Raw genomic sequence first — 27723 nt, 5'->3', positions numbered from 1 at the left:
GCTGGGAGCCAGACCCTTGTTTCACAGCCCATTGCTTGGGCAGCCAGCTTGGGATTGCTCCTGTCCTGAGTTGAACCTAGATAGTCAGAACAACAGTTATGACCTCTGCTTTGTGGAATCATTGGGCCCTAAAGTCCAAAGTGATGAGAAAACAGCAGGCTTTGAGAAAGGAGAGAGAATAGCTCCATGGACTTAGAAATCTCTGTGGGCAATCTCTTCTAGAGTGAATACTATTTCAATTCAATTAAATGAGAGCTTCTTGTGCCCAGCACTGAAGACAAGAAAGAAACAGTCTCTGTCCTTTGGAAGCTTACAATTCAGTACATAAAAGAAAGGGGTATGTTCTAGATCAGAGGTTCCCGATCTGAGGTACTCATGTCCCCAGGGGGGTTACAAGAAACTCATCAAGCAATACTGGGAATATTTGGTATTATCCCAACAGAATTTTATTTCTTAATGTAAATGCAGGGTAAATTTGGAAGTTATTGACTTTCATAAAGAGCAGAGGCTGCACTAAGGTTTCCTGAAAGCCAAAGGAAACAGGTTGAAAACCCTGGTTCTTCACTAATTTGTCCTTTAGTTCATCAAATATCATGCTTATACTATTCTCTACAGTTCAGAAAGAAACAACTAGGTACCAGTGAGTCCTAGGAGAGGATTTATTTTAGTGATCCAAAGCCACAAACAAAATTCATAATTAGGACAGTTGAACCAGGGGCCAACAGAGGGAACGGGGGGAATGCTCTAACTAGAATTCTCCAAGCAATAATATTCTCTCTAATAATTCTCTAATATCTAAGTAATAGAATTTTTTAACTTCTCGTGGGGCTTAGTGGACAGAGAGCTCGCCTTGAAGTCAGAAAAACCTGGTGTCCAGACTTGAGATAGATATACTAGCTGGGTGATCAGGGGTGATACCCTTAACTCTTTCAGTTCCATGAAGTTTTGTACCACTGTAAGTTCCTGGAAAGTACTCTACATTGGTGAAGGGAGTATTTCGTACAGGGATGAAAGTTATATACATAGTGGTGGAAGGAGAACTGAGAGTTCCATACAGGGATGGAATCCGACCCATTCCATAGTCTCTAACATGTTCAGAGAATACCAGCTTGAGGATGACCAGAGTTGTGCACCTTTTTCCAGTACTCAAAAAACTCTCCAATAAAGCACACTTTTCCCATCTGATTATGGAACTAGAAAATCTCATTCTCCTACTTATCTGTTCAGTAAGAATGAATGAATTCATATATTCTCAACTATTCGGCCCTTTGAGTCTTAGGAAGGAAAAGGAACTCAAGAGATCATCTATTCTAGGGGCCGTCTCTCTCTGGTTTTATGATAAAAACATAAAAACCTATCACCCTCAAGCTAAGAATGGTTAGTTTGCTGGAACACAGAAATAGGCAGAAAGACACAGCGCAAAGACCCCAGGAGTCCTGACCCACATTCAGTGCTCCTTCTACGGCCTTTATGGAGACGTGACTCGGAGGCAGCCGAACATCCACTTACTAATAGTAATGGTGTCATTGATCTTAAAGCTGCAGAGAACTTGGTCAATATTCCGCGCATGATAGAAGCCATTGCCCCGTACCACCACTTGGAAGGACTCTGCAAAGACAAAAATTCAAAGGGACACATGAGACATGGTTTGGCTCTGTTTTCCATCCGACCTTGCCTTTCAAGTGGCTCTATCCCTCAAACTAACCCCCAGGAATTCTACTTAGCAGCTGCTGTTCTTGAGTCCATATCTTCACACTGAGCCAAATCCTCATCCGGTGTAACTCTGTGGGAATCTTGGACTGAAATCTGGCCTTAGTGCCATTATCAAAAGGCATTTTTTAAGTGTCTGTTTCTGCAAAGGTCTGGGCTCGGCAACATACACTGTTTGGATGCAATATTGCGAACACTGAAACCCTTGTTCCTCTGAGGTCTCTCATTTTATCAGCAATAATCTCCGGTTTCTGTGGGACTCATAAGAACCATGTCTTATCCTGTTGCCGAACTTTACCTCCCTTATTTTTGTTGGGAAGTGCAGGCAAGGGTAAAGTTCTAATTCTTTGAATCCCACATACATTCTTAAGAACACAGGGGTAAATGAAACAGGAAGTGGTTTTTTTTTTCAATTGAGAATTTCTGGTTTAAGGAATTTGAACCTTGAATTCCAAAATTGGGTTTAGGGTGAATTATTTTCTTTTTGGTGAGATGAAGAACAATAAAAATGCTCTTCCTGACCAGTTATATCAGTTACTTGACAAAGAATAGAGATCTTTTCTATCATATTCATTTATGACTAAAGTGATAGATCCAAGATTTCTTGACAGCACCATTGAATTTCACTGAATGGTTGAACAAAATGTGGTAAATCAAAGTAATGGATTATTACTGCAGAATAAGAAGCAAGAGCAATTCAGAGAAGTATAGGAAGGCTTGTCTGAACTGATGTAAGGATTTCAGCTTCTTCCTCCACCTGAGGATATCATGGAGAGCTCAAGCTGATTTATGATATTTTGTGGACATTTGCCCATAGTCCAAACTAAGCAATGGATCATGGATAGAAAGAAAATATAATTACATAAAGCAGCCTGCTGAGACCAAGAGCTATATGTATAGCAACCCAAGAAATTCACTGTCCCAAAGTATGCTCGTATCTCATTTTCTCTTAGCAGGAAGAGTTCATCTAATTTATAAAAATGTTTAATGTCATCTATTGTGATGGCTTTCTCCTTCTTAAAAGCTCTCTATGGATCTCCCTCTCCAAAGCTAAGGCTTTCTTCCCATTTCCTCTCCTAGGTCTTCCTCTGTTTATTAACCATGTTTTCTTTTTCATTCTCAGTCTCTCTCCTTTAAGGAGTTTTGGATATTGAATTTAAGATATCTAATGGGACACATAATTCTCAGTATTCAATAAGCACTTGAAGATGTGAGCCTAGAAGGCAGGAGATAGGTTAGGGTAGATAAGTAGATCTGACTTGTCAATGCACGCAGCATGTACCTACAGTATATGGAGAAAAATAATTTGGAATGTAGGCACATCATTGGCATCTGGGCAATTTTATAGACTTTCTCTGAAAGAGATATAATTGTAACTTTCTAATACTTTTGTCCCTTAAGACCACTTGTAAACTTACAGGATTATAATTAGTGTAGAAAGGACTTTTAAAGCCTATCCAGTCCAACCCCCAGCCAATCTTATAAATGAAAAAACTGAGGTATACATAAATTAAGGCTGGAAATCAACACCAAGCCTTGTGATTACAAAAACAGCACTCTTTCCTCTTTACCTTCCTGGCTCATACAAGTCTTCTCTTGCTAACATTGATTTACACAGAATACCTGTGCTGCTTCTGGCCAGTTTAATTTTTACCTCTGCAGATATTATCTGTATCCATTAATGTAAGCAACTCAGGAATCTACTTTGTATAAATAATAGGTTTATAAATAATAATAATATTATTACGATATTAAAAATGAATGAAAACTTTTGTGAGTGCTATAAGGAGACAGATGCCTAAAATGTTCCCTTATTTTTACAAATAAAGAATACAGAGTCATGCTGATAAATTACATTGTTAAGATTGGACAATCAGGACATTGTGCATGTAGTCTTGCAAAGCTAAATTGTAGAACACAGCATGTCACTGGCAGGAACATAGTCTTTCCAGAGATTTTACCATGGAAATGGCACTGGGCTAATGCGATTATGTTACTGAGAAATCTCTTGTTCATCTCAAGTGTATTCCTATATCAAAAAAATCCATCTGTCACTGCAATTCTTCTGGCTTTGTAGCTGAATTCTCTCCCAAGTTCAAAGCTTTTCTTATGGGGAGGATGTGATGCTATAAAGTAGAAAGGGACTAGACAAGCAATTATTGCCAAAATCTGATAATACATCAAGTTCTGCACATTATTTCAAAAAAATTCAGACAACCAGGGATGACATTATTGTTTCAAAAATAATCTACAGACTAGCCTCAGCTTGCCAGTCCACTCTGCAAGAAGACACCTGTCTTCCATTTTCTAAATTGGAAGCTAAATTGGAAGGATTACTGGAGTAAAAAATTACCTCCTACTCAGACTGAGTTTATTTGAGTTTCAATGGATTTATTTGGTAATAGTAAAAATGTTTAACTTAAGTCTTGTGCTGTAATAGGATGCTTTTATTAAGAACCTATTTTGTACTTGTCAGGGAAGATAAATATAAACATATAAAACCCCATAGAGACTCCTGGAAGGGGAGTAGAGGAGTTTAACAGACCAGGTGTGAAAGAGGAACACAAAAGAAAGGGCAGAGAACCACAGGAAGTATAAAAGTCTTAGAAGCTGGTCAGCATGAATGTCATTTTGTTTTAAAAATCAGGTAAAACTGTAATGGGGTCTTAGAACAGATCTGCAGGGATTAGTTTACTTTTGTCATTATATCCCCAGTGACATGATAAGTTCAATAAATGACGGTTGATTTATTGATTGAAGAGTGGGATGAAACTGTCTAATTTTATGTTCAATTGGTGTTAATAAAAGGGAAACATGGTGTAGTAGACAGAGCAAAAGACTTGGAATCAAGAAAACCTGGTTTAAATTTTGTCATTATTAGCTGTATGACCCTGAGCCGATCACTAAACTTTTCACAATCTATTTCTTTATCTGCAAAATAGAGATAATAACACCATGATGGTACCTTGGTACAGGGGAGAAATCTACCTCTTTTTGGCTTCACTTTCCCTTCGATGCCACCATAATGCAGCCAGTCTTCAAAAGTCAAAACTTTGCTGCTACTTTTGCTCCTTTTCCCTTCATTAGCTGTTCATAGCCAATCACTTACTAAATCTTATCAATTCTACTTCCATAATAAAAATAAACATTTATATTGGGGAGCTAAGTGGTGCAGTGGATAGAACTGAGCCTGGATTTAGAAAGACCTAAATTCAGATTTGACCTCAGACATGGACTAGCTGCGGGACCCTGGACAAGTCATTTAATCCTATTTGCCTCAGTTTCCTCATCTGTAAAATGAGCTGAAGAAGAAAATGACAAACCACTCTAGTATCTCTGCCAAGGAAACCCCAAATGAGGTCATTGAAGAGTAGGACACAACTAAAATTATTGAATAACAACATTTATATAGCATTTTCAAGTCTGCAAATATATACATGTATGCTATATATACATACATATATAAACAAATAATATATGTATATATTTATATGCGCGAATCTTGATTTATTGAGAGAAGTGTGGGATGAGACTCATTTTTTGGGTATATTTATGTGTGTATACACACACACACACACATACATACTTATATACATATTCTTATTTGAGGCTCACAACAACCCTGTCGCATGGTGGCACTATTAGCCCCATTTCCCAGTTGAGAAAACAGAGAATTAGACCAGTTTAGTGACTGGCCCAAAGTCACTCAGCCAGAACATAGTTCAGTGACATGCTGTGGTTGGACCCAGGTCTCTATGAGTGGATGCTACAATGGGCTACTTTTCATCCTGATAAATTCTCTTTTTTCCTTTGCTCATACCTTTTCCCTTCTTTATCACATCTTGACCCTTCTCTAATCTCCCATTCAGTAAGCTGATCTCCTCCAGTAGTTGTTCTGATTAAATCAATGGCTATAAAAGGTGTGGAAGAGCAATCCCTCTTGGCTGATAGAACCTGAATGAATTCACAATTGGTTGAAAATGTGTGGATGAAGTTTTGGAGCAGGGGACTTACTCCATGGAGCTATCTAGTTCATTTCATCTCTGCTTCCTAAACCCCAGAATAAAGAACATAAATGTGGAAGGCAGAATAAGTCACTCACAACAGAAGTCATCCACGAGAGTAAAATAGCTAGAAGAAGCAGTTTTTGAGTTGCAGCGGCTTCCTGCCCTGCCCTAGTGTACAACACACCTTTTCTTTCACAGTCGCAAGTCCCTAGAGGGCTCAGTACAAACACTGAGTTATCACCAAGAGGCTCCGTGCCCCTCACAGTGTTAATTCAAAGAAGGAATTTGGCTGGATTTTAATGGAAGTCAGCCAATGAGGCTGGTCTGAAAGGAGGTGTTGTGAGCATTGGAAAACCAACCACTAGAATTTCCAGTTAATTTGATAATAGAGCCCAGCAGTAGAAGAAAATAATCCTAGAAAATTATACTCGTGTTGCCACAACACAGAACTATAAACCACCACACACTAATATCTATATACTAATATTGTATATACCCATAAGTATATACATGTATTATATGTGTATACATACAGAGATATACACAGATATGATACACAAATAAAATAATTACTTTTGACATACAAACTATAAGAAACTATATACAAAGTAACCACCAACTAAGTAGGGAGTACAGGAAGGAAGGGTAATAGCTACTGGTTGCAGGGAACCAGGGAAGACTTCATGGAGAAGGGGGTTCTTGAGCTGAGTTTCTAGAGGAAGTTGGGAGGTGAGAGAATGCATTCCAGGCATGGGGCACAAAGGCATGGTGACAGTGAGTTGAAATGGCTAGGAGAAATGGATTAAATCTCCCTTAGAAATGTTTGAAGCTGGACTGTCATCATTCCAATTGCTGCAACACTCTTTTCCCTGTGACTTGGATGGCCATCACTGCCAGGCTGGAAGGCACCTCAGAGATCACCTTGTCCACATCTTTCATTTTATATATGGAGAAACTGAGTTATTTGCCAAAGATCATATAGATAGTAAACATCAGAGGATAGAAATAATCCCGGTTCTTGTGACTCTAGGGCTAGTTTTCTTCATTGTCTCAAGCAATTAGTTCCTATTTGGAACTCTAGTTTATTCCCCAAAGTTAATTTCATTTAGTCATTTATATCCATTAAGTCACTCAATTTTATTTTCTTTGGGTAGGTAAAAGAAGCCATTACTTGCTGATTCTTACCTAACCCGAATCACTGAATGGGTGTTGCCTCTGAGATCTGTTAAAGATCTTAGCTCAAAAAAGGTAAAGTCTCCCACTGCAGCCAGGGCCATCTTCAGTCATTCCAATCTATATCTTGCCACTGGACTCAGATGGCTCTGGAGGGAAAAGTGAGGCTGGTGACTTTGCACAGTCCTCCCTCACTTAAAACTCCAATTCACTTGCATTACCTCCCTGATATGATTTTGAGGACAAAGACAAAAACCAGCCAAAAAAAAAAAACCAGTAGCAAAATACCTACTACATATGAAACATCCTGTGGTGGTGCTAAGAAGGAGAGACCCAGAAGTAAGGGAAGTCTCACAGAAATATTTACCAGTTTAAGTGATCATCACTGCCAACAGAAATCAATGAAGAACCTAAATACTTTCTCTGAGTACTTTCTTCCTTAGAAAAAAATAAGGAGAAAACAAAGATATGTTTCAAAGTTTCAAAACAATGAAAATTCATAGAAGATTAACTAGTAATTGAATAGCTTTTTGAGGCATAAGGAGAGCAGAAAGATGACAAAGTAGGAATTGTGACCAATTCCACACGAAGGGATAGCCCTTCACTTTTTCAGATTTTCATTTTAGTGGGATGGATAATAGATTTCATCTGGACTCTTCTCCAGCACTGTGTTTCCCTACTCCTCATACTCCCTTTCTCTTGCTTTTTTAAAATAAGTAATTGATATCCAAGATAAATAACAAGATGGTAAGAAAGCAGTTAGTTAGCCTTGATGTGTTCAAGCAACCAAGCTCAGATGAACTAGGAATCTGATTGTTGAGCCTCAGTGATCTTTGAAAAACCAAGAACAACCAGAAAGGTTCTGAAGGACTAGAGACATGAAAAAATAATTTTAATAAAGAAGGTGGATTCTTCAAATTTTAAGCAAGTGAGCTTGAATCTTGTACCTGGCAACATTATAACATGGATGATTTATGACTATTTGGAAAGAAATGTTCTGATAACTAAAATGAAATTATGCCAGATTACCATAATTTTTTGACAAAAATCACTAGGTTAGCAGATCAGGGAAATGCCATTACCATAGTGTAATTAGATTTCAACAAGTATTGAACAAATTCTCTCATGTCAGGATGCAGAGATGGAGAGGTAGATGATAATTAGATGGGACTAGACTAGGATATATAAAGCGACTTAGAGTTCTTCACCTTTTTGTGTCATGGACCCCTTTTGACAGCCTGCTGAAGACTATAAACTCTTTTTTGCAGTTTGGTGAAGCTTATGAATCCCCTTTAAAATACTGTTTTTATATATATAAAATAAAATATATTGGATTACAAAGAAAACCAAAACTTAATGAAAATAAAGATACATTTTTTTCCATCCAAGTTCCTGAACTCCCAATTAAAAATTCCTTTACTAAACCAAAATATGATTTATTGAGTTATTAATTTAAATGAGTTATCAATTATTAATTAGAGGCTGTCAGATGTGAAAATCCAGGAATACTTCCTTGCTCCTATGCTATTCAACATTTTAATCAATTGTCTAGTCAACACTATAGTCATACTTCTATCTGCAGGTAATACAAAGTCAACATGTTGGTTGACTGTCAAGATTCAAGATCAAATTAAATAAAGTAAAATATGAGAAGAATAAATGGAAAATTCCACAATTGGGCTTTTAAAAAGTTAAGAGTACAAATAAAGAATTAGAAAGACATAGTTTTAGGTAAGTTTATGTGAAAATAATCTTGAGTTTTTAGTAGATTTTAGGTTCAGAATGTCAATAGTGGGATAACAGCCAAAATAAATGCAATTTTAGGATTCACTAAGAACAGCATTTTTTGTCCTAAACTTAGATGATGAGGATACAACTGTTCTCTGCCCTGATCAGCCCTTGTATGGAATTTTTTTTAAATTTTCGGGTGGCACATTTTATATTAGAAAGGACAGTGATAGAGAATATCCAAAAGACTATAATCAGGACAGTGCAAAAAAGAAAATTATCCTAGATAGAGATATGATTGACCATTCCATAAATAATATGGAGATATTCAGTCTAGAGAAGAAAAGAATTTTGGGGAGCATAATAGGTAACTTCAAGTATTTATAAAGTCACTTGGAATGAAGATAAGATTTAATTTACTTTTCTCAATAATCTGGATTTAGGAGCAAAGGAAAGAAGTTATAATAAATAAACAAATAAATGATGGTGATGATAAGTCATAATAACTAGCATTTATATAGCATTTACATAGGCACCTTCTGTGTCCCCTCAGGAACTGTTAAGTGATTTACAAATATTGTCTCATCTGGTCCTCACAACAACAATGGGAAGTGAGCACTATTATTATTTCCATCTTAGTTGAAAGAACTGAGGCAAACAAAAGAAATGACTTGTGCAGATCAAAAAGCCATAGTGTCTGAGGCTTAGTGAACTCAAATGTTTCTGACCTCCAACCCAGCACCCTATCAGCTGGACCCAGCTGCCTATCCACAAAGAAGCACATTTAAGCTTCACATTAAAAAAATAAAAATTTCTAATATTTATTATTTATGTGTGACTACAAGCAAGTCCCTTCACCATGTTTGCCTCAGTTTCCTCATCTGTAAAATGAGCTAGAAAAAAAAGGCAGACCAGTCCAGCCAGTATCTTTGCCAAGAAAATCTCAAATGGAGTCACAAATAGTCAGACGCAACTGAAAATGACTGAACGACAGAATTGTCTGAAATTGTCAGAGCTTGCATTTCAAAGTTGTCTGAAAGGACAATTAGCTGCTTTTAGAAGAATTATGGTCCCCATGACTAGAAGTCTTCAAGTCAAGGTTGGATTATCACTTATCCAGAATATTGCTGAGGGGATTCTGGTTCAGGTACTGGCTGGTCTATAGCATCTCTAAAGTTTTCTTCAGCTCTGATATTCTGCCTCCCTGGGCATAGTAGGTACCCAATAATTATCTGTTGAATGTAGGGATGAATTAGACTAACAGACCTGCAACTCGATTTCATTTTCTCCATACTCCTCTTTTAGGAGAAAAAGGCAAGCCACAAATCAGAGACTGAGTCATAAAACAAACTTAGAGGGGATATTCTGAGGTCAATATACTCCTCTGCCTGTAATTATCTCCAGTCATGAACAACAATCACTCTTGTTCCCAATAATGACCCAGAGAAGAATCTGCAATATCTCCCATCATCAGAGAAAGGAAGACCTATTTAGCCAAGAACCTCGACCAGTCCTAGATTGTACTGTCCCAGATCTAACTAACACACTGGGTGACTCTGGATGGTCATCTCAACTCTCTCCCTTATTTTCTCATCTACAAAATAAGGTGGGAATAAACTAGATGATGGCATGTCCTTCCTAGCCCTAACTGCTACCAGTTTGGGAATTCAGTGCGTTTTGGACAGATAGATGGAATCAAAAAGTATTTCTCTTCTCTTCCCAATTAATAGCAAATTCCTCATCATTCTGATTAATCAAGATTTTAATGTAACAAATGAGGGAAAATTCCATCACTACACAGACAATAGAGAGAGTCTCGTTATTGGGTCCCCCTACGCTCTGCCTCTCCCCTCCTCCTTTCACAAATCATTCTCCTCCTTTCTCTGTCCCCTCCCCTGCAGCCCACCCTGCATCATCAGATGTTCTTGCCCATTAATTCATCTTAGCTGATGGATGCTTGAAATGGCTAATTCTATCTAATTTGGGGTCCTGGCTCTGGCTTCCTTCTTTTCTCCCTGCGTTACTGTCAGACTGTTCTTTGCAGCTTTTGACAAGCCGGCAAAGGGAAAAAGGTCAGCAGTGAAATTTCTGGGCAGAGCTGGCAGCGAGATGGTGGGCTGGAGCTGGTGCGCCCAAGTTGGGCTGTCGGCTCCGCTTGTGTGGCTCTGATGAGAAGCTGACAGCTTGCATCCTCACCTGGGATTTGACACGGCTGCTTGGATGCCCCATCTCAGCAAAACCTTTCAATTACATCTGTGTCCCACGAGCATAATCAAAACAATGACGCTGTCAGAGAGGGAGCGGGAGCCCCTCCGCCTCACCCTGATAGCCTATTTCCAGGCAGCATGTCTTGGTCACTTTAAATCAGCAGAAGCAGATGAAGCCTTTCCTCCCTCCCACCACCAAGCACCACAGATTTATAGGGTCAGAAAATGTGAGGTGTCAGATGGCTGTCATCTACCGTCAACCCACTGGCTCAGTCAGCTGAAGCTTTTCTAAGTGACTTCCCGTAAAAACCCCAAATCCAAGACTTAGACTGAAGAGATGGCAGCAGAAATGACATTCACGACAGTGAGAAGAATTTGCCTAGCGACTTGAATCACAGTGGCAGGGAGACTTGAAATAACAGTGGCAACATTGTTAATAAAAGAATGGCAAGATGGAGACTGTGTCCATGAGAAAAAGGGAAAAAAAGAAATGGGGTGATAAAGATAATAAATAGAACAGATGGTACCTAGTGTAGAGTGGAACCTAATGGAATATTTTTTCTAGTAATAAAAATCTATCCTTTTAAACTTCAATAACAGAGGTGCAGATAGGTAGTATAGTAGAGCACTGGACTTGAAATCAGGAACACTTCTGACTTCAAATCAAGCCTGAGGCACTTAATGGCTATGCAACCCACTTAATCCTGTTTGCCTCAGTTTCCTTATCTGTAAAATATGTAAAACTACTCTAGAATCTTTGCCAAAAAAGTTCACAGGTAGCATTGACATGCTGAGGTCTATGGGGTCACAAAGCATCAGCCTAACTGAATGACTAAAGATCAAGTATTTTATAATTAGCAAACATGTATGTGATCTCCAAAACAGAATTCATTCCAAACTTATAAAGAGACATTATCCCTTTCCTAACTTGGAATCTGTGAATGTGTTTAAAAACTTAATAAATGTATTTCAGTTTCATTGGGTGCTTTTATAATCTTACCAATTAATATTAATTATAATTAAGTGTCTGAAGCTGGATTTGAATTCACATCTTCCTGATTCTACAACAGGCACTTAATCTACTACTTTACCCAGGTAGCATGCTCAGTGTTAGAGACAGAAAACAGGAAAAAGAACTAGTCTCTGCTATTACTGAGCTCCCAGAATCTGGAAGGGAGAGAGATGTTGAGCCATGTTTAGGGGATAGGAATTCTTTTCTCTTGTATCAAGTTACAAGTACTGTTTTCCTCTACTCCATCTTCTTCCTCACCCCATTTTGGGGTTTCCTTTGCAAAGATACTGGAATAGTTTGTCATTTCCATCTCCAACTCCTTTTACAAATGAGGAAACTGAGGTAAATGAACCCAAGAAACTCTGGGCTGGACACTTTATCCACTATTCCATCTAGCTAACCCCTTTATATACTCAGTGCCTAGCAAAGTGCCAAAGAGATGTTTGTTGACTTAAAGATTCACCTCTTCAGCTTGGGAATATGATTTCTAGCAGGAGTCATAACCACCAATTTGAGGGTACTTTGCAATTCAGCACTGTGGGATTTCACCTACACCAAGAAAGCTAGCATTTATCTAGCACATTTAAGTTTACAAAATGTCTTGTATGGGTTGTGTCTTTGGATTCTCACAATAACCAATTTGAGGTAGATGCTATTATTATCCCCATTTTACAGATGAGGAAACTGAGCCAGTCAGATTAAGTGGCTTCTCTAGGGTCTACAGCTAGTAAATGTTTGAGATGGGATTTGAACTTAGGTTTTTCTCACTCTCAAGTTCAATACTCTAGCTAGGTATAGCAGAAAAAGATCTCATAAGAATTTTTGTTTACAGATTAGCTGTATGGCACATTAAACTTGGACATATAATTCATTTAGTCTCTCTAGCTAATAGTGTCTGCTCATCGTAGGTACTTAATAAGTGACTGATATTAATTGTAGGCAGTATGGCAAAGTACATAGAGACCAAGGCTTGGAATCAAAAGACCTGTATTAAATCCCCCCAGAACTTTTACTAGCTATGGGCAAGTTATGATCTCTATGTGCTTCAGAAAACTCTTAGGCTTTAGTTACAAAGTAAAAGACAAGTATTATAAGCTATCATTATTTTTAGGGGAAGTGATCTCTCACTTGTCTGAGATCTTATTGATGTTATAAATCATAACATTTATTGTATACTTTGTTTATATGCTTCATCTTCTCTATTTAGACTATGATACCCTCGAGGGTAGGGATCTTATTCATTTTTCTATCTCCCTTAGCACCTAGTCTAGGACTCTGCCCACAGCAGGTCTCAATAAATGCTTGATGAATAAATGAAAGAAGGAATTGATGAAGATACATATTATGAGATTGTTAAGCCTGAAGAATATTCTTCCATCTTTTCAAGAAGCCTTTCCGAAACCCTCTAGATTTTTGAGCTTTCTTAATTACCTCCTATTGATCATTTATGTAGCTTGCTTTGTATATGTTTGCATATTGTCCTTTGTTAGAATGCACCCTACTTGAAAGAAAGGAATGAGGTTTTTTTGGCCTCTTTTTTATCCCAGAACTCAGAACAGTGTCTGCTAAGTGGTATGTGCTTAGTGAATATTTACTGATGGCCTGAATGACTAGTGTCAAGATCAAGCCAGCCCAACTTAGGCAAAAAAAGAATGCTATATAGACAATGCTTAAGAAAGTTGATTTTAGAAAAGCCTGGAAAGCCTTACATGAACTGATGCTGAATGAAGTGAGCAATACCAAGAGAATATTGTACACAGTAACAAGAAGATTATGTGATGATCAACTGTGATGACTTAACTCTTCTCAACAATGCAGTTTCAAGGCAATTCCAACGGATTTGGGATGGAAAATGCCATCTATATGCAGAGAGAAAACTATGGAGACTGAATATGGACCAAAGCATCGTATCTTTACCTTCTTTGTTTTTTTTTAACCTTTTGGTCTGATTTTTCTTCCACAATATGACGAATATGGAAATATGTTTAAAAATGTGTACATATTTAACTTATATCAGAATACTTGCTGTCTAAGGGGGGGAAGGAAAAAAATTGGAACACAAAATCTTACAAAAATTCATGTTGGAGACTATCTTTACATGTATTTAGAAAATAAAATACTATTGAAAATTAAAAACAAAAAGAAAATACTTTGGAGGCATTCTTACTTAGAAAAATAAACTAGATAAAATGGTCCTAAATTAGAACAGAAAAGCTATTGAAATCATGTAAGGAAGAATATCTTTATTATCTGGAGTACTAATAAGGGGAGGAGTGTATATTGTATACTGGCAAATGCTTTTTATTAAGATAGAGAAAGTGACTTCACAATGCTTAGTTTATCTCACTATGTCCACACAAAACAGAATAAGCCAAAGAAAGGACAGTGCAAACAATAGGTGCTTAATAAAAATTTGATGAATTAAGCCAAATTGTGTAAATGTTGAATACAACATTTCTTCTTCTTAAGAATTTCTTCCTCTATTTACAATTACTTAATTATTTCTAATCAGTCCTTGAAGTAGTACCAGCCACCTGTCTGGGGAAACAACCAGACACTAAAATTTCTTATAAATAATCATGTTGACTTCTTTTTATTTTTTAGGGATAGGTATCTGTGATTTCATTAGCAGAAGGAACTTCAAGGCAAGGAAATTCTATAATACTATAATAACACAGGACCTAGAGATTTTCCAAATGCAGCCTCTCTCCCAGGGAACATGATAAAAAACAATCAAAACATGAGAATAGCACTGAGTTCAGTCCAAAGCAGCTAGAACCTAGTAAAATTCTGAATTATAGAACTGATATTCTCTCAGGGGTCCTCAAACTATGGCCCGCGGGCCAGATGTAGCAGCTGAGGATGTTTATCTCCCTCATCCAGGGCTATGAAGTTTCTTTATTTAAAGACCCACAAAACAAAGTTTTTGTTTTTACTATAGTCCAGTCCTCCATCAGTCTGAGGGACAGTGAACTGGCCCCCTATTTAAAAAGTTTGAGGATCCCTGCGATCCTTCTCTTCTTCCAGTATACTCTCCCTGTTTTTTTCCCCCTGAGTTTATTTCCTAGATCTTTCTACCTTTTCCCCAAATGCATGAGCTAGACACAGCAAGTTGTAAAGCAGATTTTCAAGGCAAGAATTAATCACACAATGTTAGAGATCAGCTAGTGCAACCCCCTCATTCTATATATGAGGAAACTGGAAACTCTGAAAAGAAAGAAATCTTTTATAGTGATTGCAACATTTCCATTCCATACTAAATATTCCTTCCCTTTCAAATAGCCTTAATAACAATTCAATAAAACTTCTTTCCAAGTATGCTTCTTGCCTAAAACATTTTGCCTAAAAGACCAATGTTTTAGTCTCAAACTTCTTGGTTCATCCTCATGAAAATGGGACAAGATAATGTTGCCAGGTTGTGGTCGCATCGTTAGGAAAGAGTTTCTGAGTTGCATTCAGATTATCTGAATGAACCACGTAAACCCCCCGTAGAATGCTTTAATAAACTCTGATTGGAGTTTATAATTTTTCTAATGCACCAATTCCACTGGAGAGAGATATTCTAAATGTCTAGTCTGTCCAAATCTTCTTCTTGGTTGTAAATACTCCTTTTATAATAACAGAGCCATAGCCAGGTTTTAACATGAAGGTTGATTGGTCTTGCCCATTTTAAGAAAATAACAGCTCAAGACAACTCTAAATAAGTCTATTCTAAGCCCACAAAACTTTACAACAAACTGTTAATGACGTTAACAATTCTGTACCATTTTCGACCAAAATAACATAAGTAACGTCTGGGGCAGAGCAGAAGGAATTCAAAACAGGTATTGTAAGTAAACCCAACAAAAAAGGCATGTAATGACCATAAATCCCTGAGGAGACACATTCTTTTACCAAGTTGAATAAATATCTCATCTGTCTGGTCTGCAAAAGGCCAGTGTAAAATGGAGGGACTCTTGCCAATCATTGCTATTCTATATACAAAGTTCTCTTGTTCTGATCATTTCACCCCATTATTTTATGCAAGTCTTTCCATGTTTTGCTGAAATCACTAAACTCATCATTTCTTATAGCTCAGTAGTATTCCATTACACTCATATATCAGAAATTGTTCAGCCATTGCATCCCTGCAATTGCCAGTTTTTTGTCACCACAGAGAGAACTGCTATACATTTTAGAACACACAAGTTCTTTTCCTTTATCCTTAATTATCTTTGGAAACAGACCAAATAGTGGTAGTGTTGAGTCAAAGGTTAAAAGTAGTTAATAACTTTTGGAGTATAATTTCAGATTTTTCTTTAAAATGGTTGGATCAATTCATAATTCCAGCTATAATGAATTAGTGTCTCAATTTTTTAATATCCCCGCCAACATTTGTCACCCCCCCCTTTTTTTTTTATCAGTTTAGCCAATCTGGTACATGTAAAATGAGGTTGTTTCAATTTGTATTTCTCTAATGAGAGATTTTTTTTTTGTAACTTCTGTCTTTGCTGTACCTTCCCAGGAAATACCCCTTTGTAAGAGCTAATTGATAAGCAATTGGTTAATCAGTATTGATAGTGAAGATGGGTATTCATGAATAATAGTAATAGTAATATATAATAGTTTTAATAGTATTATTCAAATTTAACCAGTGACAGAACCCTGAGGGGAAAAATAGTCAACTTAAGGACATAGTTCATTAAAGGGTGTGGGAGTAGGAACTGAAGAGTGAGCCCAAAGAAACTGCCACAAATATATTAACTCATTTGATCCTTGCAACAATCCAATGAGATAAATACTATAGGTCTTATTATCCCCATTTACATTTGAAGCAACTGAGGTTCAGTTGAGATGCAGTTACTTAGTAGGGGTCATACAAATACAACAGTGTAGAATTTGAATCCAGATTTTTCCTGGCTCCTACTCAGATGCTATTCCCATTATAGTGCTCTGTAACTGATGTTCTAATTGCTGAAAACAAGATTGAAAAAAGGAGAGTCAATTCTCTCAACTCCCTCCTAAAGTCATGTAATCATTGTTACCTTATCATGGAGTAGCTGAAGGCAATTCCAGAAGAAATTACAGCAGTCCCACCTTCGGCTCTTTCATGATATATAGGAAAAAACATTAATCTCAGATCCCCAAACACCTTTTCACTTATCTCTCATCAAAAGTGGATAATAAAAGGGGGTCACACAGTACAAGTTGAATCTCACCTCTCTCCCTTCGCTATCTGTATAACTTTAGTCAATTTCTTTAACCTCTCTTAGTCTCAAGTTCATCTATAAAATGGAGATAATTATATTTGCACTCTGACTTATAAGATTGATGTGGATCAATGGGATAATGGGTATTACAAATTTTATAATCGTCAGGTACTCCAGTTATTTGTTGTTGTTGTTATTATTTTTGTTGTTGCTTCTGCCCACTTACCCATGAAGTGCATTGATTATATGCATTATGGTCTTTTTGCTCTGCAGTAATTTAATAGCTTCAATGATACAACTCACCTCCTGCACACACACTTGATGGCTCCACTGCTAAGATTTCGATGCAGGACTTCTTCAAGATCTAGGAAGCAAACAGTTGTAAATATAAAACAATCAGAGCCAAAACTAGGAAGAATTGAGTCCTGGGCAAGTACCCAAACCAGACCCAGAGCAAGCAGCAAGAAGCAAATCATTAGCTGGAGGGCTTGAGGTTCTGCCCAGCATCCATTGGTGGGGAGAAAGAAAGTCCCAAGATACTGATGAAAGATTGCTGTTTGTTGAGAGCAGGAAAGTGTGAAGGAACCCCTTTCATTTCATCATCTGGCAACTTCCTATTTTAATGATTTTTTTTCTTGCTAACTAGTTCTAGGCTTTCATTTCTCTTCTGCAAAAGGACTGCAGAATTGTCAGCAATTTTCAAATGTAATACCCTGGGCTAAAGGCTGATAACCTACCCTCATTATGTCTCTGAAAATGGGGGTTTGTTTTTTCAAAAGAAAGAGGAAAACCCAACATCTTTATTCATCTCATACTCACCGAGTCAATGACGCCTCGAAGGGCATGAAATCCACCAGTAACAGGGAACACATGGTCAATGCTATCAGCAATTGTTGACAACTGCAAAGAAATGAACAATGAGTCCACAGAAAAATGAGAGAGTGAATGCCCAAGTGTTGGTGGAATTCACCCTTCTAGTATTAATTACTAAGAGCTATAGCCTGTTTTCTATCATTACCCAATTTATCTCCCTTAGGGATACTATTAATTTTAAGTTCACCTCCAATATTAAGGTTTTTAAAAAATTATTCAAATATTTATCAGTTGAACAAATTCCCTTCCTCAGAATTCTGGATTTGGGGTTTGTCTAATTAAGCGAAAGCAAAGAAATTGAAATATAAATGAATGATTGGTATGATTGTGAGGATCAAATGATGTAAGTAGGATATTTAAAAAATGTAAAATCACTACATAAATAAGTTGCCACTACTATTGTCACATTACTTATTATTATTATTTTTATTTCAGTTGTACTGATTTTAGGACCACCAGGTTCCTGAAAGCTGGGAAATAAAAGAATGTACCAAATAAAATCCAATAAGGCTAGATGAACATTTATTGAATACTTTATAGAAGAGATTCCTATCCAAATTGGGACTGGACTAATAATAGGCAAGTGAGATCCCTTATAATCAGGAGTGTAGAATGCTTAACAACCAAACTTTTAAAAAACATGTACGTACAGTATACTTTTAATTTTAATCTGCATTATTAACATTTTTTTCCAAGACTTTATATAATCAACAAAACAATAAATCAAGTCCTGATAATGAATCAAATGAATTTCTTTTACATTCATATATGAATTTGCTCATTTCCAAACTGTAAATGCCCACAATGAAAATTTAATAATAATAATTGAGTAACCAGAATCCAATCCTGACTTAACTCTGAGATTTATTGAAGCATCTACTTGATTTCTTTAGAAAGAATTAATGCAGTTTCCAAAAGTTCCCAATTTACTCATGAGGATCACTCTTCTATGCTTCAAGTCTTACTGTCTTTCTTAGAGTGAATAAATAAAGTATTTTTAGAAGTTTCTCTTGAGAGTATGAATGCTTCAGTAAAGTAACTATCGTTCTGCTGTCTGAGCATCTAGATCAACAATGGAGAACTCAAGGACTTTTGTTTCATGTTACCTGTGTTTCGTTGAAATCTTTTACTCCCACACAGTAGACAATAGCCCCAAAGGCCCTGGCTCTGTCTGCCTAAATGAAAGAAACATTTCATTTAGCTCAAGAAGTCTGAAGCTCAAGAAGGAAATTTAAACAATATTTAAAGCTTAAAAAATTGTAATGAAATGGATGGAATTGCTGTCAGTGGTAAATAATACTTACTTCCTTCTCTGCAAAATAAAATTGCTCCTCCTGTAGCTCTCCATCAGTCAGGGCAATGATTACACTGGCAGTATGGAGACCTGTGCACAATGGGGTGACTGAGGTTACATCATCGCAGGGCTATAATTAGGCATTTTTTTTGGCAGCAGGGCAAGTACCAAGAGCCATGCATAGAACAATTAGTATGAAGGGCATCTCAGATGATTGTACAAGGTGACACTCCAACCCAGTGTGGGAAGATAGAGACCTAAGGACACCAGCAGGAGAAAAACTGAGAGGGAAGCTAATATGTGCAAAGGGAGGAGATAGAGAAGAGGTCCATCTTAGTCCAACATCTGAAAGCTTCCTATTTTAACTATTTACTTTTGCTAAGTAGGTGCTAAATTCTGTTGTTTTTATACTGCAGAAGGATTGCAATGCTGTCAGCACCCTTTAAATATGGCATCCTCAAAACAGCCTGTTCATTTCATTCTGGTTCTGGTTACACGGTAGCATAAGAGGTAGATTATACCAATCTTCTACTAAGAAATACTCTATATACAGACTCAATTATCCTTCCACCCATAAAACACTGGTGATGCCAGTTGAAGTGAACAGAGGGAGTCTTCCTTTACTTCTTTTTTTCAAATGAAATTTTGGGTTTACTTGCTGAGACAATCTGATCATTTATTACAAAATGTTATGAACTAGAGATTCAATAGTGGGAGTAAAACCTTATGGATAAACTAGCTCATTACCATTTTTTTGTTGTTAAATCTGTACTGGGAAGGGAATGTGAAATCTTGTCAGTTGTAAAGGATTAGACTTTAGGATCACAGATCTAGGGGCAATGGAGCTCAAAACCTTCTCTTCTTCCCTCCTTCCCCCACCTTATTTTACAAAACAAACAAAAAACAAGGGAAAAGGCACTTTAGTTCAGGAAGGTTAATTCACTTGCCCAAGTTTACACAGCTAGGAAGCATCAAGAGCTACAATTTGAACCCAGGTCCTTTGACTTCAGAGACAATGTTTTTGTTTTTCTTCTCCACCCCCCCCCCCCAAAAATACCACACTGGCCAAGTTGCATTGTAAAATATTTAATTCAAATTTCCACAAAGTGCCTGGTTCTATTTATGTAATTCTTCCCCAGTACTTCCTTCAGAATTACAATCTGTTTCCTGTGTTTAAGGATGACATATTCTTTTGAGCTGTCCAAGGAAATCAGTGAAAAAAAGTCAAATATAATCTTGTATGGAACCATTCACTTGGTTAACTTATCTAGGACATTGAGGGCATGTCCAGACTTCAGTATCAGTTAAATTCCCTTTCCCACTCTCCCTCTCCCTTAACTTTTTTTTAATCTTTCAAATACTGTTACCAGCATAGTCTAAAATTAAGGGGACCATTGATTCTGACAGCTTTCTACTAAAATGATCCTGCTCTCTGTATTATGAGGATGCACAGCCATAAACACTTAGGTCAAGAGAACTCAAAAACAATGGAAATACTTTATGATTAGAGAGATAGGAATGCATCTGATGCAGCTGGGAACGAATTTAAAAAAATCAAAACTGGCCATTGTCAACTGAACTCCTGTGTTTAATTAGTTTCCCCCAACACCCTGCCTTTTTTTTTTTTTTTTCCCTTTGACACTGCTTAACCCAAGCTCAAAGGCAGGAAAAGTATGTCTTCTAGGAAATGAGAACAATGACAAGAAAACACACAGGTGTCCTACCTCCATAGTTTTCATGGTAAATCTGCTCATTTGCCTATAAAAAAAAAAGGAGGAGGAGAAGTCGGAAGTAGAAAAAGAGGAGGAGGAGGAGAAGGAGAAACAGGAGAAAGAGAAGGAAGTAGAGAAAGAGAAACAGGAGGATCAGGAGGAGGAAGTGGAGGAGAATGAAAAAATGGAGGGAAAGGAAGAAAGGAAGAGGAGGAAGAAGAGGAAATGGAGATGGAAAAAGAGGAGGAAATGGAGATGGAAAAAGAGGAGGAAATGGAGAAAGAAAACGAGGAAGAGAAGGAAGAAGAGGAGGAAGCAGAAGAGGGAGGACGAGGAAGAGGAGAAGGAGGGAAAAAGGAGGAGGAGGAGGAGGAAGAGGAAGATGAGAAGGAAGAAGAGAAGGAGGAGGAGGAGGAGGAGGAGAAGGAAAAGGGTGAGAAAGAAATATTTTAGGTCATCCAATTAAATCCAACAAAGGCAATAAAAGCAGAATTTGTAACCCATAATAAAATCCCCCAAGTCTTGAAGTCTCTACCCTTTCAAATCCTTTATGCATGAATGTGTCTCCTCCTGGTACTTCATACCGAAGGATCTCCAGACCTCGACGTATTGCTTCTCTGAAATAAAGAAATACAATTTAAGTTTTTTTTTTAATGCTTCTTTTCTGACCCTGAAGCATTACAAAATAAATGTGTTGCTCCAAACCCACTTAGATAGAAAAGAATACTATCAAATGACTGCAGTATTTTCAAAGAAGGTTTTTATTCTTGGCTCCTAGTCAGTCCATGCTTGCACCATAGTAAAGGGGGGCTGGAGAGAGGAGGTAAGGTTGAAAGAGACAAAAGACCTCAAAGTTGGAGGACCTAATTTTACTTTTCTCCCATCTACAAAGGAATTGTTTTGTTCTATGAAGACATACTTCAGGGTCCATCAAGACCATCCTAAATCCAGTCTAGGGGCTGTAAACCATTAAAAGCAGTGCTTCATTTCCTTCTCTATGGCCACAAATAATGAGCTATGATACTGATTGTTTCTAGAGACAGCTGGTGACATAGTGGATAGAGCCCTGGACCTGGAATATGGAAGATCTGAATTCAAATATAGCCCCTGACATTTACTGCCTCTGTGTCTCTGGGCATGTCACTCAATCATAATCTGCCTCAGTTTCCTCAACTGTAAAATGGGGATAATAATAGCACTAACTCCCAGAGTTGTTATGAGAATTAAATATTTGTAAAAGTATTTAGTACACAGCCTGTCATATGGAAGACACTGTAATAAATGCTAGTTATTATTTTTTATTATCATTATTCTTATAAGTGCTTATTTTCTTCCCTTCATAATGTTGTCCTTTATAATTACAATTCAGCTGAAAGCATCAGATTTGAAAAAAACATTTTTTAATTTAGCAAGCATAAAGTATGTGTCAGGCACTGTGTTTGAGGCAATAAATAAGTTCCTGACCTCAGGAAGCTTTCATTCTTGTGTGCTTCCCTTATTTCTCTCTTCTTATTTCATAGATCTCCTCCCATCCCTAACTCACAATTCCCCATTTCACTTATTTTTAATTCAATCCCAGAAGCCTGAGTTTCTTTAACATCATATCTTCCCTCACTTAGGTCTGTTCCATAAAGTCATGCAAATCTCCAGCCAAGGTGCTCTTTTTAGCTCCCTTGATTGACAAATTGTTATTGTTATCTGTCCTTCCTTCTTGAAGAGGATCAGACCATCAAGAAGATTTTGCCATGACTTGAGAGTGGATTGGATTTAAGTCGGGGAGGATTGTGCCAAATCATCAGCTTCTCTCTCCCTTCTGGAGCCATCAGGGTCCAGAGGCAAGGTCAGAATGACCGGAGAGAGCCCCAGTTTTTTAAAATCCCCCCAAGTTGGAAAAACAGAACTTTCTTGTAAAATATAAGTACCATTTAGCAATAATTCTTGGGTTGTTAGCAGCAACATAAACTTTGTCAGCTTCTATTAAAAGCACATGGGTTGTAAAGGCCAATGATGATCCGGGCCAACACAGTTGGCATCTAGGAAGAATACTCAATGAACAGATTGAGACATACGCCGGGCTCTGTCTGCCAGGAGAGGCAAAGGGGAGGCTTGTGTAGGGAAAGCAAAGGCAGGCCATGGAAAATCCACTGGATCTGCAGTCAGAGGACCTCAAATACTTATTACTTGGATGTCCTGGGGCCCACACTGCCCCTGTTAATGAAGGGAAGGGGGATCAGATGATGTTTAAGGGGCTACGCAGCTCAAAATGTAGGATTCTAAAATTCCTCCCCGTTCTCAATCTTATTATGGGTCTATGAATTTGGGTCAATATGAATGGATAATATGGACCATCCAGAGTCTTGGAGTTGGCTGACTTTGCCATTAGAAACAGTAGGAAGACTGTAAAGGGGAGGGAGCACTCCTTTTCAATTCTTTCTTTCTGTGGAGGGCACAAACATATAGCCAGTCTCTGAAGATCCTTGCTGTCTTCAACTACTTTCCTCTCCCTCACAATTCACAATTGATTAATTATCAATTTATTATCAATACTTATCAATCAAGTCAATTTTAAAACCCACAATATGTCTCCATCTACCCTGCCATAGCATCTCCTCACCCATAACCTCCTACTTTGTCTCCTTGCTTCAAAACTCTCTGTCTCCATACCATCCACTCCTGGCTTCCAAAGTGATCTTCTCAAAGCATAGATCCAACCATGTCACTCCTCTGCTCAAGAAACTTCACTGGGTGTCTCTTACCTCTCAGATAAATTCAAATCATTCTGATTGGCTTTTAAAGCCCTTTACAATCTGGTTTTGACCTGTCTTTCCAGGCATATTGTAATGGCCAGTGATGAACTGATCCACACAGTTGACATATGTGAAGAACACTCAATGAACAGGATGCTTCTCTCTTCCACACAGTCAGCATTCTAGTTGATCTATTTGCTTGTTTACTGTATATGAGACTGCATCATCAATCTCTAAACCTTCAATAGACTGTCCCTTAAGCACAAAATGCACTCCTTCCTTACTCTACGTAACAGAATCCCTTATATATTTAAAAGCTCTCATACCTTCTACTCTAGAAAGCATCTGTAGCTAGGATCATCCCCCAGAACTTATTTCATATAGATTTTATTATAGATTAATTATAGATTACAATTAAATATAATTATATGATAATCTATAACATAATTACAGATTATAATTAAATAATTATCTATATACATAATTTTTCTACATACTCTACCTCTGAAATATAATTCTTTAAAGGGTAGGACTTTTGTTTTGATCTTTGCATCACTAGTATATAGCACAGGACCCATTAGATAGGGAACACTTTAGAATGTTTCTTGAATTTAATATACAGTTGGGAGGGAAAGCCCCTCAAACAACAACCAACAAAACAAACACTGCTTATGCTTTGGGGATTTAGATATGTGGACTCTATCTCAAAAGGATAAGGCCATTAACAAGTTGACTAGTATTTGCCTATCAAATACAAAGTCCTATGGAAATATGACCTAGGAATGGGAACTTTCAATTGGCTGTGGAGCAAAGAATGAGGGAAACACTTGAATAAGAATTCACTGCTCAATCTTATAGGGGTACTGGCAGTCTATGGAGATATTAAATGGAGAAGAGGTACTGAAGACAAATTTTGTCTGTTTCTCAATTCTGCTCAGAGCTAGTCAGCCCTCTAGGTGCTCTTCTGCCTTATCTCATTAATGTCTGGATTTTACTTTTCCTTAGCCTATTATCCTGAGATATCTGGGTAATTATCTCAATTCTCTAGCTGAATTGCCCTATGTAGATATGACCAAGAACATCATGAAGCTGGGGGGAATACTTGCCTATCTTCTGTCAACTTCATGATGGTAGTTCCCTTAGAGGAGAAGACGATGAAAGACATCCGCAACATTGGGCTAGAAATAAAATATTTTGTAAAATAATATTATGTTTGGTACATTTTACAGAAAAGACCACCTCTACCTCTGATATCCACCTTTTTGAAATGATTGGTAATAGGAAGTATAAGATGGATGGGACTCATTTTTTCTTGACTCCATTCCATATTAATTCTAAATAAAGGAGAAGGATCTCTACAAAACTATTTTCCCCTCCACCTATCTTCCCACTCTCTTCCCTGCAACCAGCTTATCTTGAACTTTAGTAAAGTACAGATTGAAGTGAACTCAGAAAAGAGAGCAGGACATTATCTTTCCCAGGATGCCATCTTTTCTATCACCACCACCACCATGACCCTTGCTAATAAAACTCAAGTGCTCTCTAATAATTATAGCAATTTAAATGTATTCTCTAAGGGATGCATCTAGTTCATTATGCCATCTGTTTCTCCTTCGAGCCTTCTCCCTCTACTCTCCATCATCTCCTACTTGCTTCAAGTGTCCTCTTCTAGTCTCAATCCCACCTAAAGGATGACTCTATGCAGTATAATGAGGAAATAAATGTTATCTCCAAAGAAATGGAAAATCTGATTTCAACTTTGAGAAACTGTACCTTATGAATTTTTCAGCCAGACTTTCCACAAAGGAGTAAATTTCTGTCCAGTGATGTCTCACACTGCCCGACCTAAACAAAAATAATGATGAATTGGATTATGAGATTCATTAGAAGATCTAGAAATCATTGGTTTTTTACATTTCATGCCATTTTAGTCATTTGCCATGATAATGTCCTTAACTTAAATAACTTTCCAGGTGGAGAAATGAATGACAGAATTATTTGACTTATACCTGAAATGGATTGATCCTGAATATAGAAATCCTGAATATAACTGAAATAAAGATCATTTAATTCAACCATCTTAGGTTATTGATGAAAAAAACTAAGGCCTAGAGAGATACAGTACTTGTATAAAGGCACAAAAGTAATATATAGTAGAGATTCGAACCCAGATTCTTTGACTTAGTGATCTTTCCACTTAATGATGCTGTAAGATTACAAATACCTTGCTTCTAAAAGACCAAAAGAGATTGGTCCCTTCATCAGAAAACTCATAATTTACTCCATAATGACATCTTACCCTCAAGTCATTACTGAAAAGATGAAATTATCCCCAGTTTAAAGATGAGGAAACTGAAGCAGGGAGGTTAAGTCAGTTGTCCAAGATTACACAGCTTGTCTCCTGACAACCAGCCCAGTGAGTTAATAAACATGTCTCTTCCAATCTTAGAATACATATGCGAACTTGACAGAATCTAACATGGGGATATTGCTTTTATCTTTCTATATTGCCAATCACTCATTTTCTCTCAGAGACTGTAAACTCCTTGAGGGTCATGACCATGTCATATTTACCTCTGTTATCCTCTTATCCCCAGAGCCCAAGACAGTGTATTACACAGTGTTAAGCCCTAATAAATGTTTGTAAAATGAATAAATGCATACTTTAGAAAAGTTCTAACCATGCTGCTTCCCTTTATTTTTCCCTCTCCATACATTTCATCCACTGCCTCATTACCAACCCTTTTTTGCCCTCTTTTGTCTCCAATTCTGGAATCATGAACTATGATCAAATTAACTCTACCATTATACCTGGATGGGATTTCTCAGTCTATACTCCTGTGGCCCCATTTATCCACCTCAATAACTTTCTGGATCAAAGTGTTCCTACCTGGCTATCACTCTGAAATATATATATAAAATGTCTTCAAATGAAACTTAAGCTCTTCAAGGGTAAGGATGGTCTTTGGTCTCCCATGGTTTAACATAGTGATTGGCACATAATAAGCTATTAATAAATGATTTTTAGCTAATTTAATTTTAGTTAATTTAGTTAGTTAAATTAATTTAATTTAGTTAGTTTATTTAGTTAATCCATTAAAGTATGCATTTATAAGTATAGTCAATGGAACAGTGGATAGAGACCAAAGTTTAATTGTGACCTCAGACACTTACTAGCTGTGTGATCTTGAGCAAGTCATTGCATAAGCAAGCCTGTATAAGACTAGAAAAGGAAATGGCAAACCATTCCAACATCTTTGCCAAGAAAATTCTATGAATGGTTAGTCCACAGAGTCATGAAAAGTTGGACATGACTAAATAATAACACATATATACACACAAGTAAATATACACATATGTGTTTTGGGAACCCATGATTTCATTCATATAGCAATCTACTAAAGTGGAAACTCCCTCCACGGGAGCATATTGCTAACTTCTTAGAGTTGTCTTAGGTGGCGAGCAATTATAAGATGTTTATTTTTGATCACTCAGCTTGTGTATATCAAAGTCAATGAACTTTCAGGCGTTAACCACAAGATCAGTTCTCCATACACTATCCCATTATTGTGTTCCATCCACCAGGTCACCAATGGCCCCAAACTAAGACTAATAGAGATTTAAATAATTTGTCCATGCTATTAAATATCTGAAGTACAGCATTCTATCTACTAGGTCATAGACTCTTTATACATAATAGCTAACTTTGCTCTTTTCTCTATCATAATTACTCCTTAAAAATTTTCCAATCTAAAATCAATAGAGGGTAGTAAGAGAACCCAGAATATCTCAGTTTACTGTGGGCTTCCCCCCAAAACTATTCTAAAATATTTGGGTGGCAAAATCTCCTGTTTCTTTCATTTAATATGTCCTGAATGACCACCAGTCAATTTCAATTCAATGCAATAAACATTCACTAAGTGCTTAACAAAATGAAAGCTGATATTTATTTGTTATTTTATGCTTTGTAAAGTCATAGGATCATAGATTTAAGGCTAGAAGAACTTCAAAAACCATCAAGTCCGGTCCCTTTATATTATAGATGAGGAAACTGAGGCACAGATCTGTGAG

At 37.2% G+C, this 27723-nt stretch overlaps 1 protein-coding gene across 1 annotated transcript in view; it reads right to left on the bottom strand.

Moving 5' to 3' along the window:
• Positions 1-27723, bottom strand: part of ANTXRL (ANTXR like) — an 89510-nt gene that overhangs the window by 42675 nt on the left and 19112 nt on the right. Inside the window, exons 2-10 of the mRNA XM_051981911.1 lie at positions 25426-25497; positions 24759-24830; positions 21441-21522; positions 20918-20951; positions 19204-19283; positions 19006-19074; positions 17846-17926; positions 17330-17390; positions 1510-1608 (exon numbers count right to left, since the gene is read on the bottom strand). Of these exons, the coding sequence (XP_051837871.1) occupies positions 1510-1608; positions 17330-17390; positions 17846-17926; positions 19006-19074; positions 19204-19283; positions 20918-20951; positions 21441-21522; positions 24759-24830; positions 25426-25497 (650 nt within the window). The remainder of the gene's footprint in view (positions 1-1509; positions 1609-17329; positions 17391-17845; positions 17927-19005; positions 19075-19203; positions 19284-20917; positions 20952-21440; positions 21523-24758; positions 24831-25425; positions 25498-27723) is intronic.

This window comes from Antechinus flavipes, chromosome 2, assembly GCF_016432865.1.
Source record: "Antechinus flavipes isolate AdamAnt ecotype Samford, QLD, Australia chromosome 2, AdamAnt_v2, whole genome shotgun sequence".
Lineage (NCBI taxonomy): Eukaryota > Metazoa > Chordata > Mammalia > Dasyuromorphia > Dasyuridae > Antechinus > Antechinus flavipes.
This window is presented reverse-complemented; position numbering and strand designations above follow the sequence as displayed.